The sequence below is a fragment of the Schistocerca cancellata genome, chromosome 8 (genome assembly GCF_023864275.1).
Source record: "Schistocerca cancellata isolate TAMUIC-IGC-003103 chromosome 8, iqSchCanc2.1, whole genome shotgun sequence".
In the NCBI taxonomy this organism is placed as follows: domain Eukaryota; kingdom Metazoa; phylum Arthropoda; class Insecta; order Orthoptera; family Acrididae; genus Schistocerca; species Schistocerca cancellata.
The window spans coordinates 24524521-24543149 of record NC_064633.1 but is presented as its reverse complement, the minus strand read 5'-3'; the positions used below and the strand labels follow the sequence as shown (position 1 = coordinate 24543149).

Sequence of the window (18629 nt, the reverse complement as noted above, 5' to 3'; positions counted from 1 at the left end):
TTGCAGCGCATGTCGCGTTAATTATGCGTCGCTTCCCAGCGTCAACCAATGCCTGCTCTGGGAAGTGAACAAATTCCCGCAAAATTTCCCTTCTTCTCAACTTCTGCTATTTAGCTCCTCCCAGGCCATCCATCAAGGTTAGCATCTGCACAAAACACCAATTTTTCCGGGATTCTGACTCCCAGGAGAGTACTTCAGATTCCTTGGTCCTATGTTCCCATCAGAGGCCGGCGTATTTCATTCTGTCGCTCTTCACCTGATTTACTTCAGACTCTGCAGACCGTGAATTCAGCGTGAAGTTGCTATACTCATGAACATGCGTATTTTGGCCTCTGTTGACCGCTCCACTGTAGCTTTGCGCAGCTTTCTCGCATGTTTCACTGAAAACGGAATGACGGACATTTATCAACAGGCGTGCAAGTTCTCCGTCTGCTTCCCAGTACACCAGCATGGGGTCAACCACCCCCTCTCACTGTCACTCATCTTAAGGCAGCTGGAGGCTATGCCCCGTTACTGCTTTCTCAAGAGTTTGAGCCGCCCTAAGCTGCCTATTGTCGCTTCCCTTCGCCGCTCCCCAGCCGCGCGCCGTGGTCAACTCTGAATACTTCCCTGAGATGAACTAGCCTCTAGTAAATCGACGCGTTTCCACAAAGTTTTCATGTCGTGTGAATTACTTTAAAACCATCACCCAACATTAATTATTCCATACTATACCCTCTACAAGATGCATTGTGCCTTGTTAGTCATTTTTGTTCAGCCCTACTGTTCGCTCAACGTGAGTTAGGTGATCTTTAACGACTTCATGTAAGGGGCATAGTTCTTGCCATCTTACAAGTACCTGTACAATATCCATACAGGCATTCACTCGAAGAAGACTTGTTTATGTGTGCATCACTGCCAACTTCACCGACGTGACAAAAGTCATGGAATACTTCCTACAATCGTGTCGGATATACTTATGCCTGGATAGTGCAGCAGCTCAACGTGGCATGGACTCAACAAGTATTTGAACGTCCCATGCAAAAATTCGGAGCCATTCTGGCTCTGTAGCCGTCAAGAACTGCTATAGTGTTGCCGGTATATGATATTGTGCATGAACTGATCTCTCGATTATATCCCACAAACGCTTGATGGGATTCATTTCCGCGATCTGTGTGGCCAAGTCCTTCGCTTGATCTGTCCAGAAAGTGATTCAAACCAATCGCAAACAACTGTGGCCCAGTGACTTGGCACGTTGTTATCCATTAAAAAATTCCACTGTTCTTTCGGAACGTGAAGTCCATGAATGGCTACAGATGGTCTCCAGTCGGCCGAAAATAACCGAGGACCCAGTCCATTCCACGTAACGATAACTCACACCATTATGGAGCCGCCACCAGTTTGCACAGTGCAGTGTTGGGGTCCATGGCCTCGTAGGATCTACGACACACTCGAACCCCACCATGAGTTCTTACCAACTGCAATCGGAACTCATATGACCAGTCCACAGCTGTCCAGCCATCTAGAGTCCAGCCGATTTGGTCACGAGACAAGATGAGGTGCTGCAAGCGATGTCGTGCAGTTAGCTAAGGCGCTCGAGCCGGTCACCTGCTGCCGTAATCCTTTAACGCCAGATTTCGCCGGACTGTCCTAACGGATACTTTCGTCGTGCGTCCCATGTCGATTTCTGCGGTTATTTCACGCTGTGTTGCTTGTCTGTTAACGATGACAACACAGCACAAACGCCGCTGCTATCAGACGATAAGTCAAGACCGTTGGCTACTGCGTTATCCGTGGTGAGAGGTAATGCATGAAATCTGGTATTCTTGCCACACCCTTGACTCCCTTGTCTCCGAATATTGAATTCCCTAACGATTTCCGAAATGGAAGGCCCATGCGTCTAGCTCCAACTACCATTCCGCGTTCAAAGTCCATTAATTCCCGTTGCGCGTCCATAATCACGTCGGGAACCTTTTCACATGAATCACCTGAGTACAAATGAAGCTCCATCATTACACACTGCCCTTTTATATCTAGTGTACGCGAAACTACTGCCATGAGTATGTAAACTCCCCCTCACTTATCGACCTTAATGACAGCGAAAAATTAAACCGCGTGTACCTAATGGAAATTTGGGAAAAAGCAATCGTCACCGAAGTTAATTTGTCGGTAAAGAGGGAGGAAAGGGTTACATCTAAATGACAGGAAAAATGCTAATGAAACAGGTGGAAATTAATTTTGAAAAGGGGTAAAGTTAATAAAGAAAGTAAATGTGCGGCCGTTACGTTAACAATTGACTAGCGTTAATTAGATATTTGAGATTTGGGGGAAATTACGGTCGCCAGTCCTAAGGACAATTACTATAGTAACTGAAAAAGAAAGGTTATTACACATATAATTAGCACTAGAAGTGTGGCAACTGAAGGTTGACACGTGTAGTGTGAAAACTGAAAGTTTGTCAGAAGTAATAAATTTCGCTACACTCTGACTTAATTTAGCAAAAGAATTAATAAAACAGGAAAATCGAAAGTTAATTTAGTGACTGAAGTTAATAGTGAGCTTTCTTTCTGAAGCACATCGAAATTCAGTAAAACACGGTTAGTGTTGGACTACGTCAACAATCATTTGAAAAGCTACTTGAATCTACGCAATTTAGAAATAAGAGATTTAACTTTGAACTTGAATTAAATGATTCTGAACAATTAACAATAGTAAAATTTAGTACGTACCAAGCTGAGCTGCAGTCACAGGTAAGCTAAAATATGGTAACAAAACTCGCACTCTTTATTTGTGCTTGCGTATTCTACACTCCTGGAAATTGAAATAAGAACACCGTGAATTCATTGTCCCAGGAAGGGGAAACTTTATTGACACATTCCTGGGGTCAGATACATCACATGATCACACTGACAGAACCACAGGAACATAGACACAGGCAACAGAGCATGCACAATGTCGGCACTAGTACAGTGTATATCCACCTTTCGCAGCAATGCAGGCTGCTATTCTCCCATGGAGACGATCGTAGAGATGCTGGATGTAGTCCTGTTGAACGGCTTACCATGCCATTTCCACCTGGCGCCTCAGTTGGACCAGCGTTCGTGCTGGACGTGCAGACCGCGTGAGACGACGCTTCATCCAGTCCCAAACATGCTCAATGGGGGACAGATCCGGAGATCTTGCTGGCCAGGGTAGTTGACTTACACCTTCTAGAGCACGTTAGGTGGCACGGGATACATGCGGACGTGCATTGTCCTGTTGGAACAGCAAGTTCCCTTGCCGGTCTAGGAATGGTAGAACGATGGGTTCGATGACGGTTTGGATGTACCGTGCACTATCCAGTGTCCCCTCGACGATCACCAGTGGTGTACGGCCAGTGTAGGAGATCGCTCCCCACACCATGATGCCGGGTGTTGGCCCTGTGTGCCTCGGTCGTATGCAGTCCTGATTGTGGCGCTCACCTGCACGGCGCCAAACACGCAAACGACCATCATTGGCACCAAGGCAGAAGCGACTCTCATCGCTGAAGACGACACGTCTCCATTCGTCCCTCCATTCACGCCTGTCGCGACACCACTGGAGGCGGGCTGCACGATGTTGGGGCGTGAGCGGAAGACGGCCTAACGGTGTGCGGGACCGTAGCCCAGCTTCATGGAGACGGTTGCGAATGGTCCTCGCCGATACCCCAGGAGCAACAGTGTCCCTAATTTGCTGGGAAGTGGCGGTGCGGTCCCCTACGGCACTGCGTAGGATCCTACGGTCTTGGCGTGCATCCGTGCGTCGCTGCGGTCCGGTCCCAGGTCGACGGGCACGTGCACCTTCCGCCGACCACTGGCGACAACATCGATGTACTGTGGAGACCTCACGCCCCACGTGTCGAGCAATTCGGCGGTACGTCCACCCGGCCTCCCGCATGCCCACTATACGCCCTCGCTCAAAGTCCGTCAACTGCACATACGGGTCACGTCCACGCTGTCGCGGCATGCTATCAGTGTTAAAGACTGCGATGGAGCTCCGTATGCCACGGCAAACTGGCTGACACTGACGGCGGCGGTGCACAAATGCTGCGCAGCTAGCGCCATTCGACGGCCAACACCGCGGTTCCTGGTGTGTCCGCTGTGCCGTGCGTGTGATCATTGCTTGTACAGCCCTCTCGCAGTGTCCGGAGCAAGTATGGTGGGTCTGATACATCGGTGTCAATGTATTCTTTTTTCCATTTCCAGGAGTGTAATATTGTAGCCAACTATGAATGTCTTAACTGAACTTTGAAATTAAAGCAGTGAAAACGAATTAGCTATATTACTTTAATGCTGGCGTTTGAATTTCAACGACACTCGGGTGCATTTCGGAAAAGGAAGGGACCCTGCTTTGTAATGCAATTGGGACAATGAGCAACAAAGGTTCACGCTAAGTTGCTGTAATTATAGTTACGAAAATGGTACAGTTTGAAAAGCTGAGGTCTGCCATACAGTTCTAAAACTTTACGTGCTCCCAGTCTTCCTTGTTGGTTGATTGAAGGTTTGACGCCGTCGATCGAGGAGGTGGCGACAGTCACTCATTGTCGGCCGTCGCTGTTGCAGAAGCTGGATGTTGGCGCGCCTTCTTCTCGACACGGTCACCAGGCGAAACGGGCTCTTGATGTGCGCCAGCTAATGCTTCCCGTCCGCGACACCATGTCAGAAACTATCATCGCGAGTCGAGTGCAATTACATGCTGCCAAACCCCGAAAGCGCGGCAACTCGCGGGAGCTTCACACAACGCACCTGCTCCACTCGCTACTCCAGCCAGACTCCCTCTCTCTGCCCGCACTCCACGCGACAGAGTTAACACTACCAAAGATCCTACACACTTTGATTCTTCACACGACCTATCGATGTAATCGTTCGATAGCAGTTTTCCCTAAGCAAGACCCAGCGTAAAAATACAAATAATATTTACGAAACAAACCAATTATACATCGACATAAATGCATAAATATATATATATACAAATAGTAAAACAATTAGAATATACGAAGACACAGAAATGTTATATATTCAGGCAACAAAAATAAGGAAAACAAATTTATAGTACAATAAATGGAAATAGGAGGATATGCATTTCCGGCGTTACAAGTATATGTGTATATCGCTATCCTATGACCTTTGTCACCTCAGTGTAACACTACCGGAAAAGAAATTTTAACACAAGTAACCATCTTTTTCAATAAACCGTCTCAATTGGAACGATTGTATTGATGTTCGTACAGATGGGGCCAAAGCAATAACCGGTAAAACTGCATCACCTATAAAGCGCCAGACTGTAGTTGCAGCGATGGTATTCTATACAAACAAGCAGACAATGAAGAAGATACCGCCGAACCTGAAACAGATAGTTCATGAAGCAGTCAAAATAATCAGTTACGTTAAATCGATAAATCAGTACATCTTTTGAGACGCATTTTCCTGAAGATCAGAATGCAAAACTAAAAATGAACTCATTGGTTCAAAATACTTTTGTAAAGAATATGAGAAATCAGAAAACATGCTAAACGAAAATATGAATCCTTTTCAGAAATGAGATCGCATTCAAATATGGGAGGACGACGGTTCAGTCCCGCGTCCGGCCACCCTGATTTAGGTTTTCCATGATTTCCCTAAGTCGCTCCAGGCAAATGCCGGGATGGTTCCTTTGAAAGGGCACGGCCGACTTCCTTCCCCGTCCTTCCCTAGTCCGATGAGACCGATGACCTCGCTGTCTGGTCTGTTCCCCAAACAACCCAACCCCCACCCCTCAATTATGGGATTATTCTTCTGAACAATGCCACTTCATGATTTTATGGTGAAGGGCCCGTGATGAACATCCACAATTTTCCACACAGCCTGACCGTTCTCCCCTTCCCAACAACGTATTTGTGTGAAACGGGATTCTCAGCATATGCAGCTACAAAGACAAAAGACCGCAGTCGACTGGTTGCTGAACCTGGAATGCGTCTTTAAGTGACTTCTGTCACGCCTCGCGTCAGTCTGTGGTTGGAAAATAAAAAACAATTTTAAGAAAACTTCATACCTGGCATCAAATGGAAACAATTTTCTTAGTTCAAGGTGAAATCGATACAGTGTTATTTTGTGTATTGTATTTTTGTGTGTTGCTTTGTATATTTTTGTAGAAGTCAGCCGTGTATAAAACACCTATTTTTGTACTATGTTCATTAAATTATTATTGTTAAAGAACGAACGTAAAACCAGTTTTTGTTTATTTTAGGACTCCGTAAAATATTTAATACGTCAAAAGAATTCCGTCGCCAAAACAGTTTGCGAACCGCTATTCTAGAGCATTTAATCAAGAATAAATTTCCACTCTGCGGCTATCTCTTGGAACTGGCAGCACTGCAGTTCCTGTCCGTGCAACGAACTGCGCGAACCACCATCGTACATGAACGCACTACATCACTCCAGGAGAAAAGTAGCTTTAGAATTCTTTCCAGAATGAATTTTCACTCTGCAGTGGAGTGCTTGCCCGCCAAGGCAAAGGTCCCACGTTCGACTTCCGGTCTCGCGCACAGTTTTAATCTGCCAAGAAGTTTAAGAGCGTTTACGTTTCTTGTGCCGCAATTTGGTCACGAGTGCTGGACTAACTACAGCATCATCTCTATCCTTATAATCGGAAGATACTTGTTCTTCTATGCTGCAGTTCTCACTCCTTAGTAGATTGACATTTAAAATGTCTGCAGTTCGTTCTCTAAAACCCTGCATCTCTCAGTCGTAAGTGCTGTTTTGCCTGTCATGTCTGCTGCTCCGTTTGCAGCGACGCTGCAGTAACCTTATAGCCAAAACGTTATACGTTAGTTTCTGAATCCTAGTTGTGAGCTTTAACAGCAGGTTAGTGATGTCATATACCACAGTATGGTTATTTCATCCACTGTAGTGGTACTTCAGTACTTCAAGCGCGTTATCTGGAGTCATAGAGGAAAACAGTCTGGTCATCTAGCTTATTCTCGGCGCATAGAAGCGCTAAACTGTCATAATCTTAGGCCCTCAGGAGGCATGAATTTCTTTCACCTGTGGTAGCTGTTATCGCAGATAGAGCAGCTAAATCCGTCTTTGTTTTTCGAAGCATCTGTGCAGACGAACCTTACATTTCTGTGTTTGCAAAGAGAGTCTTCGCAGAGGTAATCGTTTGGCTGTTCATTGCCGAAGCCTAGGTCTAACACAATTAGTAATTGTCATGTCCTTCTACAGAAAAATTCCTTTGTACAAAAGACTAGTTTTCATATGATCTGCCGGCCGGAGTAGCCGTGCGGTTCTAGGGGCTACAGTCTGGAACCAAAGAGACCGCTACGGTCGCAGGTTCGAATCCTGCCTCGGGCATGTATGTGTGTGACGTCCTTAGGTTAGTTAGGTTTAAGTAGTTCTAAGTTCTAGGGGACTGATGACCTCAGACGTAGAGTCCCATAGTGCTCAGAGCCATTTTTTTCATATGTTCTACAACATGATCAGGAAGGTTTTTTTTGATTCAGCATCTCCACATGTAGAAGCCCCTCACCTTACGAATGATTTCATATACTCAATATTGTACAAGCCGTGATCGTTTTAGTAAACACTTAGCACTTAAGTATTTGCTACGAAGGCACAGAGGTAGCTCGTTCGCTTCAAGTAAGGGGTCCTTAACTGGAGCATATTTCACTGGTCCCGGACTCACATTTATGTAGTTTTCTTAGACATGTGTCCGGACCTCACCAAAAGCAGTGGCATGTCTAGTCTGTATTCGTCCTTACTGATGCACATTGTAACTTTAGTCCAAATGCACATCTCTTTCACACTATTACCCATGACTGAAAAATGTATGACACTATAATGTTTCTGCATTTTTTGGGTCACTGAAAAATTTGTTTTTCTCTGTGGAGATCGTTACACTTGTTTAATTGGTTATCTTTTCGCGGCTAGATTTTTCAGATACTGCAGCAAAGCCGTTTGATAGTAACAACCAGTTTACTTCACAACATTATTTCCTTGTTTCCAGCTTCGCTTTGACACTTGTGTCATTTTAAGTTTCCGTTTCAGTTTCTTTACACTTTCAGTTATTTAATAAAAACTAATTTTTACAAGTTTTGGAATAATTGTCCGAAAACGAATTCAAAGAGAAGATCTCATACCTTAATCAACCTATGCTCCGTTGCGGCATCTACAACGCCATCTAGTACAAAGTTTTGAAGACTCCTATCATTTATGCGAATTTTTCTGTACTGTTCTCTTGTGGGACGCCTAGTCCTCGCGGATGCTTCAAACGACTCACCCTTTAGGTAGGAGGCAGTGTGACGCCTAAACGCCCTAAAGTGTGGAGTCAGCTATTGCTGCCCAAGTTGTGCCTTCGGCTCGTGGGTAGTCGCACATAACTACACTACTAGCCATTAAAAGTGCTACACCAAGAAGAAATGCAGATGATAAACGGGTATTCATTGGAAAAATATATTATACTAGAACTGACATGTGATTTCATTATCACGCAATTTGTGTGCATAGATCCTGAGAAATCAGTATCCAGAACAACAACCTCTGGCCGTAATAACGGCCTTGATACCCCTTGGCATTGAGTCAAACAGAGCTTGGATAGCGTGTACAGGTACAGCTGCCCATGCAGCTTCAACACGATACCACAGTTAATCAAGAGTAGTGACTGCAGTATTGTGACGAGCCAGTTGCTTGGCCACCATTGACCAGACGTTTTCAATTGGTGAGAGATCTGGGGAATGTGCTGGCCAGGGCAGCAGTCGAACATTTTCTGTATCCAGAAAGGCCCGTACAGGACCTGCAACATTCGGTCGTGCATTATGCTACTGAAATGCAGGGTTTCGCAGGGATCGAATGGATGGTAGAGCCACGGGCCGTAACACATCTGAAATGTAGCGTCCGCTGTTCAAAGTGCCGTCAATGCGAACAAGAGGTGACCGAGACGTGTAACCAATGGCACCCCATACCATCACGCCGGGTGATACGCCATTGTGGCGATGACGAATACACACATCCAATGTGCGATGACCACAATGTCGCCAAACACGGATGCGACCATCATGATGCTGTAAACAGAACCTGGATTCATCCGAGAAAATGACGTTTTGCCATTCGTGCACCCAGGTTCGTCGTTGTGTACACCATCGCAGGCGCTCATGTCTGTGATGCAGCGTCATTGGTAACCGCAGCCACGGTCTCCGAGCTGATAGTCCATGCTGCTGCAAACGTCGTCGAACTGTTCGTGCAGATGGTTGTTGTCTGGCAAACGTCCCCATCTGCTGACTCAGGGATCGAGACGTGGCTGCACGATCCGTTACAGCCATGCGGATAAGATGCCTGTCATCTCGACTGCTAGCGATACGAGGCCGTTGGGATCCAGCACGGCATTCCGTATTACCCTCCTGAAGCCACGGATTCCATATCCTGCAAAAAGTGATTGGATCGCGAGCAACGCGAGCACCAATCTCACGATACGATGAACCGCAATCGCGATAGGCTACAATCCGACCTTTATCAAAGTCGGAAACGTGATGGCACGCATTTCTCCTCCTTACACGAGGCATCACAACAACGTTTCACCAGGCAACGCCGGTCAACTGCTGTTTTTGTATGAGAAATCGGTTGGAAACTTTCCTCGTGTCACCACGTTGTAGGTATTGGCACCGGCGCCAACCTTGTGTGAATGCTCTGAAAAGCTAACCATTTGCATATCGCAGCATCTTCTTCCTGTCGGTTGAATTTCGCGTTTGTATCACGTCATCTTTGTGGTGTAGCAATTTTAATGGCCAGTTGTGTTATAGGAAAACGCTCGACAGATGAAGGCAATATGATTCCAGAGACATACTGGTGCGAGTAGCACTCATGCGACACTGCTCACGAAATTACTTACCGTAATACAGAAACTGGTCCTCCGTTTCAGGTGGCTGCGATCGAGAAGTGTGGCTTCGCAGGCGAGCGGCACGAGGTGACGAGCAGGGACGGCTACTCCACCATTGTGTTCCGCATGCGGCAGGGCGGCGACGGCTCCGGAGGCCAGCCGGTGCTCCTGCAGCACGGCTTCCTGTCCAGCAGCGACTCGTGGTTCCAGCTGGAGGCCAACTCCTTGCGTAAGGCTGCCAGCGAAGTCCTGCCTAAACAACTATAGTACCAGTTACACAGCTGTTTTTTCTAAATTATGATCACACAATTTTGGTCTTTTAGTGGCAACTGAGCATAGACAATAATTTGAAACCGGAACTAGTGTCCAGTTCAGTTTTACACGGTTAAGACTGAACAGACCATTCAAATCTCACGCGTAAATTTGGTTAATCGCAGTAACAGTGTCCTTCGATTATAGTGACTAGTATACCTGTGTTGTGTACATAGTTCCGCGTAGTCAGCACGTACACAACTTTCCCACTAGAGTGCGCCCCGCTAAGCACAACAGCGCAGGCGCAGCGCTCGTCCTCCTCCGCTCTACAAGATGGCGCTGCCATAGAGACGGACCAAATTCTGCTTCCGCCGACCCGCGTATCAATATGTAACGCAGCCAATGAGATTGCTGCTAACGTAGAACCTTTTCTCCTCACGGATCACACTCGCGCAGTGATACCTGAACGCGTGAGGTATTATAACGAGTGTACAGACTTCCGATTAGTCAGTTGGCATTAGTCTGCATTTCTCTGTACCAGTGTATAGTCAAGTTTCAGTCTGCGCCTAATAAGATTATCATATTCCTGTACATAGCCATGAAGGGAAATGTATAGACACTTTGTCAAGTATCAGAGATATGTGAGAATAAGATTAACGTACCAAGACCAAAGGAACTTCAGATTGTCAGTTGTAAACAGCATCCAGAATCAAGTTATGTAATGTCTATGCTTTTTATTATTTCAATAAATGTGTGTGAAAATTAATCAAGTTCTGTTTAAAGTTGGTCACTGTCAATCTGCTACTCTAAGCGTGCAAGTGGCATTTCTATCATCTGACCTAACGGCAGAAGATAAACACACCACTATAAGACCACGAGACATATTGCTGACACTCGCCTGTTTCGTTAGAGCGACAAGTAAATAATCTGATCGTTTGTGTACCGAAGGTCTTACAGTACGCACACCACAAAGTGTATCCTAGCAAACAGTGTAACGACAATGCTCCATCCAAAGGGTTTTAATAGTGTAACAGACCACTGGTCGGCAATCGAGGAAAAGCCTTACAGTATGAAATATCGTAGTTGTACACCTCTTTCCTCTTAAAAGTGGAACCCAAGACCAAAGATTCCATTTTACTATATGTAGACTAGAAAGTGTTCTACTTGAACCTACTAATAGGCATGCGTCAGGGTTGATTGCCACAGTGACTGATCGTGGAGGTGTGGGTGGACCAAAAGCTGAATGGCATTGCAGTAATTTGTTTCCTTATCCATGAGATAACACAATAAGGTGTTAACCACCGTGTCGCGTCGCTTGGTGGTTGATCTGGCTACAAGGAAAGCAGTAGTGGAGAACATTTCACTGGTTCAGATATTGTACTGTGTTGCATAATAGATGGAAACATTAAACAGACCAGAAATCTAAAAGCAAAAAAGAGGACTCAAAGTAACCGATGAGGACAGGGAACCAGTGAAAAGATTATGGGCATTAAGAACAGGGGGTATATCTCTAAACAAGATGAAAAATGGAAAAATATGGTAGCCAGTGAAATTTGGTTTTTGACATATTTTCATCAGAGTATAATTTAATAAATAGGAAGAGAACGAAATTAATAAGATTTTAATGTCAGAATGTCATTAAAATATTAAAAATGATACCAATGACTCTGGTAAGATCATCGGGTAACTACAAGCACAAACCAATATGTGTAAAAGAAACAATTCCTGCAGAAAACATACGAAGAGGTCCAATAGTGGACAGACAACGTGAGCCGAAAGTCAGAACTAGGCGTACATGATCTCTAATGATGATTACTCGGCTTCTAATTTAGTTATCAGTGCATGTGGCAGCTAGTAATATCAAAAATCGCAGTGTTCTCCATACTTCTCTGTTGCTTCTAAGTCCTTTTAGCTATCAGCTCTTCACAATACGCAGTCGAGATGCATGTGCTCGTAAAGTATAGGGGTCAATGAATTGAAAACGTGACAAATGAAGAAAAAGTAAGTAATAGGTTCATTACTTGTATAAAGTAATCGTCATACTCGTTAATACATTTATCCCATTCTGAGACAAGACACGCAATGTCTTCGCGGAAGCTGCGCGGAGTAACTGTGTGGCTAGGGCGTCTTCTCACGGTTCGCGCGGCTGCTCCTGTCGGACGTTCGAGTCCTCCCTCGGGCATGGGTGTGTGTTGTGTCCTTAGGGTAAGTTAGTTTAAGTCAGATTAAGTAGTGCGTAAGCCTAGGGACCGATGACCTCAGCAGTTGGTCCCACAGTCCTTACCACAAATTTCCAATTTTCTTCGTGGAAAAATGTTTGCAGTCGCTTCACGAACCCATAATTCTACCCTAGCAAACCTACAACCACGAACGTGTCTCCAGAAATATGGAAATCGCATGGGTAGGGATCGGGACTGAAGGGCTTCCCAGCGAAACTTATGCTGCGTGGTTGAAACAACATTGGCAGTATGTGGGTGGTGTTATCCTGCTACCGAATGGTGCCGACCGTGTCCACGTAGTCACTTTGAAAAACTGAACCGCGTCATCAAGCCCAGACGCCCACGAGTGTTAACGGACGCCATAATTCTGTTGCAGTATAATGGCCACCCACATGTTACCAAGGCTGTTTCGAGTATGCCGCAAAAGTTTCACTGGGAAGTTCTTACACATCCTACATAGCGGTCTGAACGCTCCCCATGTGGGACTCCCATATTTTTGGGTCCCTGAAGAAAGACATTCGCCGGCCGCGGTGGCCGAGCGTTTCTAGGCGCTTCAGTCCGGTCGCAGATTCGAATCCTACCTCGGGCATAGATGTGTGTGATGTCCTTAGGTTAGTTAGGTTTAAGTAGTTCTAAGTTATAGGGTACTGATGATCACAGATGTTAAGTCCCATAGTGCTCAGAGCCATTTGAACAAAGACATTCGTGGTTATTTTCTTCTGATGAGGGGGTGTACGCCTGGGTACAATTACGGTCCCTTACGCAACCGCCATGAAGGCATTGACCGTCTTGTCTCACAATGGTATAAATACACTGAAGAGCCAAAGAAACTGCTACACCAGCCTAATATCGGGTAGGGCCCCAACGAGCGCGCAGACGTGCCGCAACACGACGCGACATGGACTCGACTAGTGTCTAAAGTAGTGGTGGAAGGAATTGGCACCAAGAATCCTGCACGGCTCTCGATAGATCTCTTCTCAACAGCACGTTGCAAGGCATCCAAGATATGCATAATAATTTTCGTGTTTGGGGAGTTTGGTGGCCACCAGAAGTGTTTAAAATCAGGAGAGTGTTCCTGGAGCCACTCTGTAGCAGTTCAGGTCGTTTGGGGCCTCGCATTGTCCTGCTGGAATTGCCGAATTCCGTCGGAAAGCACAACGGATATGAATGGATGAAGGTGATCAGACAGGATGCTTACGTACGTGTCACCTATGAGAATCGTATCTAGATGTATCAGGATCCCATATCACTTCAAATCCACACGCCCCACACCATTACAGAGCTTGAACAGTTCCCTGCAGACATGCACTGTCCATGGATTCATGACGTTGTCTCCATCCACTCGATACAACTTAAAACGAGACTCGTCCGACCAGAGAACATGTTTCCAATCGTCAACAGCAGAATATCGGTGTTGACGGGCCCAGGCGAGGGGTAAAGCTTTCGTGTCTCGCAGTCGTCAAGGGTACACGAGTTGGTCTTCGGCTCCGAAAGCCCATATCGATGATGCTTCGTTGAATGGTTCGCACGCTGCCACTTGTTGATCAGTTGTTGTTGGTCCAGGATCTTTCTCCGGCCGCACCGACGTCGGAGATTGGATGTTGTACCGGTTTCCTGACATTCACGGCACACCCGTGAAATGGTCGTACTGGAAAATCCCCAGTCCATCGCTACCTCGGGGATGCTGTGGCCTGTGGTGTCACCGCCAGACACCACACTTGCTAGGTGGTAGCCTTTAAATCGGTCACGGTCCGTTAGTATACGTCGGACCCGCGTGTCGCCACTATCAGTGATTGCAGACCGAGCGCCGCCACACGGCAGGTCTAGAGAGACTTCCTAGCACTCGCCCCAGTTGTACAACCGACTTTGCTAGCGATGGTTCACTGACAAAATACGCTCCCATTTGCCGAGACGATAGTTAGCATAGCCTTCAGCTACGTCATTTGCTACGACCTAGCAAGGCGCCATGTTCAGTTACTATTGATATTATGAATAATGTACCGTCAAGAGCGACGTGCACCATTTATGGATTAAAGTATTCCACCAGCTACGTCCGTTTTTCTAAATTCTAATTTCCTTGACGTGTTCCAGACCTCACGCCAGCCTGCGTGAGCTAAAACGCGTGCCTTTCGGCTTCCTCTCATAACACGGTGTTGGCTCTCCTGCCAACCCACAACATGACCGATCGCTCGTGCGCCAACTGTAACACCACGTTCAAACTTGCTTAAATCTTGATAACTTGCCATTGTAGCAGTAGTAACCGATCTGACAACGGCGCCAGATACTTTTTGTCTTATATAGGCGTTGCCGAATGCAGCGCCGAATTCTGCCTGCTTACCTACACCAGTTTCTTTGGCGCTTCAGTGTACGTTAACAGTTGTGGCGATTACTTGTCAAATAAAAAACTGGTTACTTGCTATTTCCCTCATTTTTATTGTGTCCCTTATGCATATAACAGCAGTTATAACAGCAGTGTTCTCCCCTTCCTCCAGCTGTTCGCATCTGGGACGTAGGAAGGCTATAGTGGTTAATTTTAAAAGGCAAGACCAGTCAATCATCCAGACTGTAGCCTCTGCAACTACTGACAAATCTGCTACTCCTCGTCAGGATCCGCACGCTGGTCACTACCCTTCAGAGAATCTCCGTTCTGGTTGCACCTACGATTCGGCTATCTGTGTAACTGTGAGAATAGCTGAGATGTACGAATTTGTGAGTCTGTGAAAATTAAATGTCTTTCAGACTTAATTAACGGAAAATTCCAGTATTTTCTTCGCATGAACGTGGAATTCGCATGTCCAGTTCTGACCTGTACAGTATAATGTAGCCGTAACAGCAACAACGCTGACGTGTTACCAGCCTAGCTATAACGCGAAATCAGCGCTTTCCTTAGCATCAGGTAGAGTCAAGGCTACGCTGCGAAGGTAATCGTAGGAGGACGTCATTGCAGAGTTCTAAGAATACAAGATTAACTCACACTATCTTCTCACCAGGCTGTGATCGTAGTTTCAATGTCAGCAGGCAATTTTATCGTGTAAAGAGGTCGACTGTGCTAGTTCTATTGTGCTAATATTTCCTATTTTCGCGAGCCGCGCGGGGTAGCCGCGCCATCTACGGCGCCTTGCCGCGGTTCGCGCGACTCTCCCCCTCGGAGGTTCGAATCTTCCTTCCGGCAAGGGTGTGTGTGTCGTCCTTAGCTTAAGTTTGTTTCAGTTAGATTAAGTAGTGTGTAATCCCAGGAACCGATGACCTCAGCAGTTTGGTCCCACAGGAACTCAACACAAATTTTTTCTAGTTTCGCCTGTCCGAAAGTTCACTTCAAACGTGTACGAGGATCACTGCAAAAGAAATGCGCACTATTTTTTGTAAAATTACAGTTTTCATTCTGCATGTGTGAAAGTTTTACAGTGTGTAGATACATCCTTCCCGCTTGTTTTCAAACTTGGTTCAACCTATTCCCGTGAGTGGTGCCGTCACCGCATCTGTTCAAGATGGCTGCTACGCTAGACGTTCGTCAGAAGCAACGTGCTGTCATAGAAGTCCTGTGCTGTGAAAACGAGACAGTGGGAAACATCCACAAGGGGTTGTAAAAGGTGTATGGAGATGCTGCTGTCGATCGCAGTACAGTTAGTCGGTGGGCGAGCAGGTTACGTGATGAAAGCGGGCACGGCAATATTGAGGATTGTCCTCGCAGCGGCATGCCTCGTACTGCACACACTCCAGACAATGTGCAGATAGTTAACGAATTGGTGGCTGCTGAAAGACGCATCACAGTGAACGAATTGTCACGCTGCTTTAGTATAGGGGAAGGAAGTGTTTTCAGAATACTGAAAGTGTTGGCATAAAAAAAAGTTTGCGCCAGGTGGGTTCCCAGGATGTTGACAGTGGCTCACAAAGAAAGAAGGAAAATGGTATGCAGAGAACTTTTGAAACAGTACAAGAATGGTGGAGATGAATTTCTTGGAAGAATTGTGACAGGTGATGAATCATGGCTCCATCATTTTTCACCAGAAACGAAGAGGCAATCAGTGGAGTGGAATCATGCAAAATCACCCAAGAAAAAAAAAATTCAAAACCACACCTTCTGCTGGAAACGTTATGGGTACGGTGTTTTTCGATTCCGAAGGACTCTTGCATGTGGACATCATGCCAAGTGGAACCACCATTTATTCCGATGAATATGTGACGACACTGAAGAAACTTCAAACTCCACTGAATCGTGTTCGACCACATCGGCAAAACCAGGATGTTTTGCTGTTGCACGACAGTGCACGGCCATATGTCAGTCAAAAAACCATGGAAGCGATCACAAAACTCGGATGGACAACAGTGAAACACCCGCCTTACAGTCCTGACCTGGCTCCGTGTCACTATCAACTCTTTTGGAAACTGAAAGACTCTCTTCGTGGAACAAGGTTTGAAGATGATGACTCCCTTGTGCACGCTGCCAAACAGAGGCTCCAACAGGTTGGTCCAGAATTTTACCGTGCGGGTATACAGGCACTGGTTCCAAGATGGCGTAAGGCAGTTGAGACGGATGTAAATTATGTGGAGAAATGAAAATATTGTTCCTAAAGGATGTAGCTGCACACTGTAAAACTTTCAAACATGTAGAATAAAATATGGATTTAAAAAAATAGTGTGCATTTCTTTGGAGTAACCCTGTAACATTGCAATTCTGTCAGAGACAGCAAAAGACTTGGAAGAGCAGTTGAATGGAATGGATAGCGTCTTGAAAGGAGGATACAAGATGAACATCAACAAAAGCAAAACGAGGATAATGGAATGCAGTCGAATTAAGTCGGGTGATGCTGAGGGTATTAGATTAGGAAATGAGAAACTTAAAGTAGTAAAGGAGTTTTGCTATTTGGGGAGTAAAATAACTGATGATGGTTGAGGTAGAGAGGATATAAAATGTAGACTGGCAATGGCAAGGAAAGCGTTTCTGAAGAAGAGAAATTTGTTAACATCGAGTATAGATTTAAGTGTCAGGAAGTCGTTTCTGAAAGTATTTGGGTGGAGTGTAGCCATTTATGGAAGTGAAACGTGAACTATAAATAGTTTAGATAAGAAGAGAATAGAAGCTTTCGAAATGTGGTGCTACAGAAGAATGCTAAAGATTAGATAGGTAGATCACACAACTAATGAGGAGGTACTGAATAGAATTGGGGAGAAGAGGAGTTTGTGGCGCAACTTGACTAGAAGAAGGGATCGGTTGGTAGGACATATTCCGAGGCATCAAGGCATCACCAATTTAGTATTGGACGGCAGTGCGCAGGCTAAAAATCGTTGAGGGAAACCAAGAGATGAATACACCAAGCAGATTCAGAAGGATGTAGGTTGCAGTAGGTACTGGGAGATGAAGAAGCTTGCACAGAATAGAGTAGCATGGAGAGCTGCATCAAACCAGTCTCAGGACTGAAGGCCACAACAACAACAACAACAACAACAACAACAACAACTTTCGTACATTTATCGTCATTCCGAGGAAACGATTTGTTTTAAAATTTACATTATAGCTTCATATTTTTGAGATATAACTAATTGACTATTACAGTGTGTACCGTACAGTAGTCATCTACGGATGGGCCCAAGCATCATCACCACCTGATTGATGAGCTGGACCATCTGGGTATCTCAGTACAGCAGTGGTTTTGTGTATAATGACTTCGACCAGTCCTCGATCGATTTCCGGGGGTATATGGTACCAGATGTCACGAAATTCCTGTAAATCAAGGGGCGAGGTTTGCGGACGGATGACTGGAGTCCGATATCGTCGCGGATGAAATCAATCGGGTTCAGATTGGGGGAATTTGGTGGCCACGGTATATACGTAACTTCACAATCGCTCTCCTCAAATAATTGTGCCATGACTGTGGCACTGCCACGCGGATAGTTACCCTGGTGGAAAATGCCATTGCTGTCGGGAAAGGCATCGAGGGCGGTCTGCACGTTTCGAGCAGCCTCTTACCTGAATCACAGTTGACCGCCACCGTCGACAGGGTGCGCAAGAAACGTGACTCATCCGACTAGGTGACACGTTTTCTTTGGTACACGGCCCAATCTCGATGTTCCCTTTCCCATAAAGTCGTAACTGCAGGTGTCGTCTGGTCAATATGGGGACAGGTAGGAGTCTTCTATTGCACAGTGTAACGGTGTGCTCCGATATACTTGTGCCTGTTCCATGATTGTATTCTGTCGTAAGATCTGTCACACATCACCACGTATTCACTTTAGACATCGGGCAACCTTCCGACCTCCACGGTTTGTTAGAATGTTCAAATTGTGTGAATTCCTAAGGGACCAAACTGTTGA

The 18629-nt window shown here is 45.8% G+C and overlaps 1 protein-coding gene across 1 annotated transcript in view; it reads left to right on the top strand.

Annotated features, from left to right (window-relative positions):
• The window catches only part of LOC126094998 (lipase 1-like), an 86607-nt gene that overhangs the window by 9125 nt on the left and 58853 nt on the right, over positions 1 to 18629 (top strand). The window contains exon 2 of the mRNA XM_049909654.1: positions 9889 to 10075. Within this exon, the coding sequence (XP_049765611.1) occupies positions 9889 to 10075 (187 nt within the window). The remainder of the gene's footprint in view (positions 1 to 9888; positions 10076 to 18629) is intronic.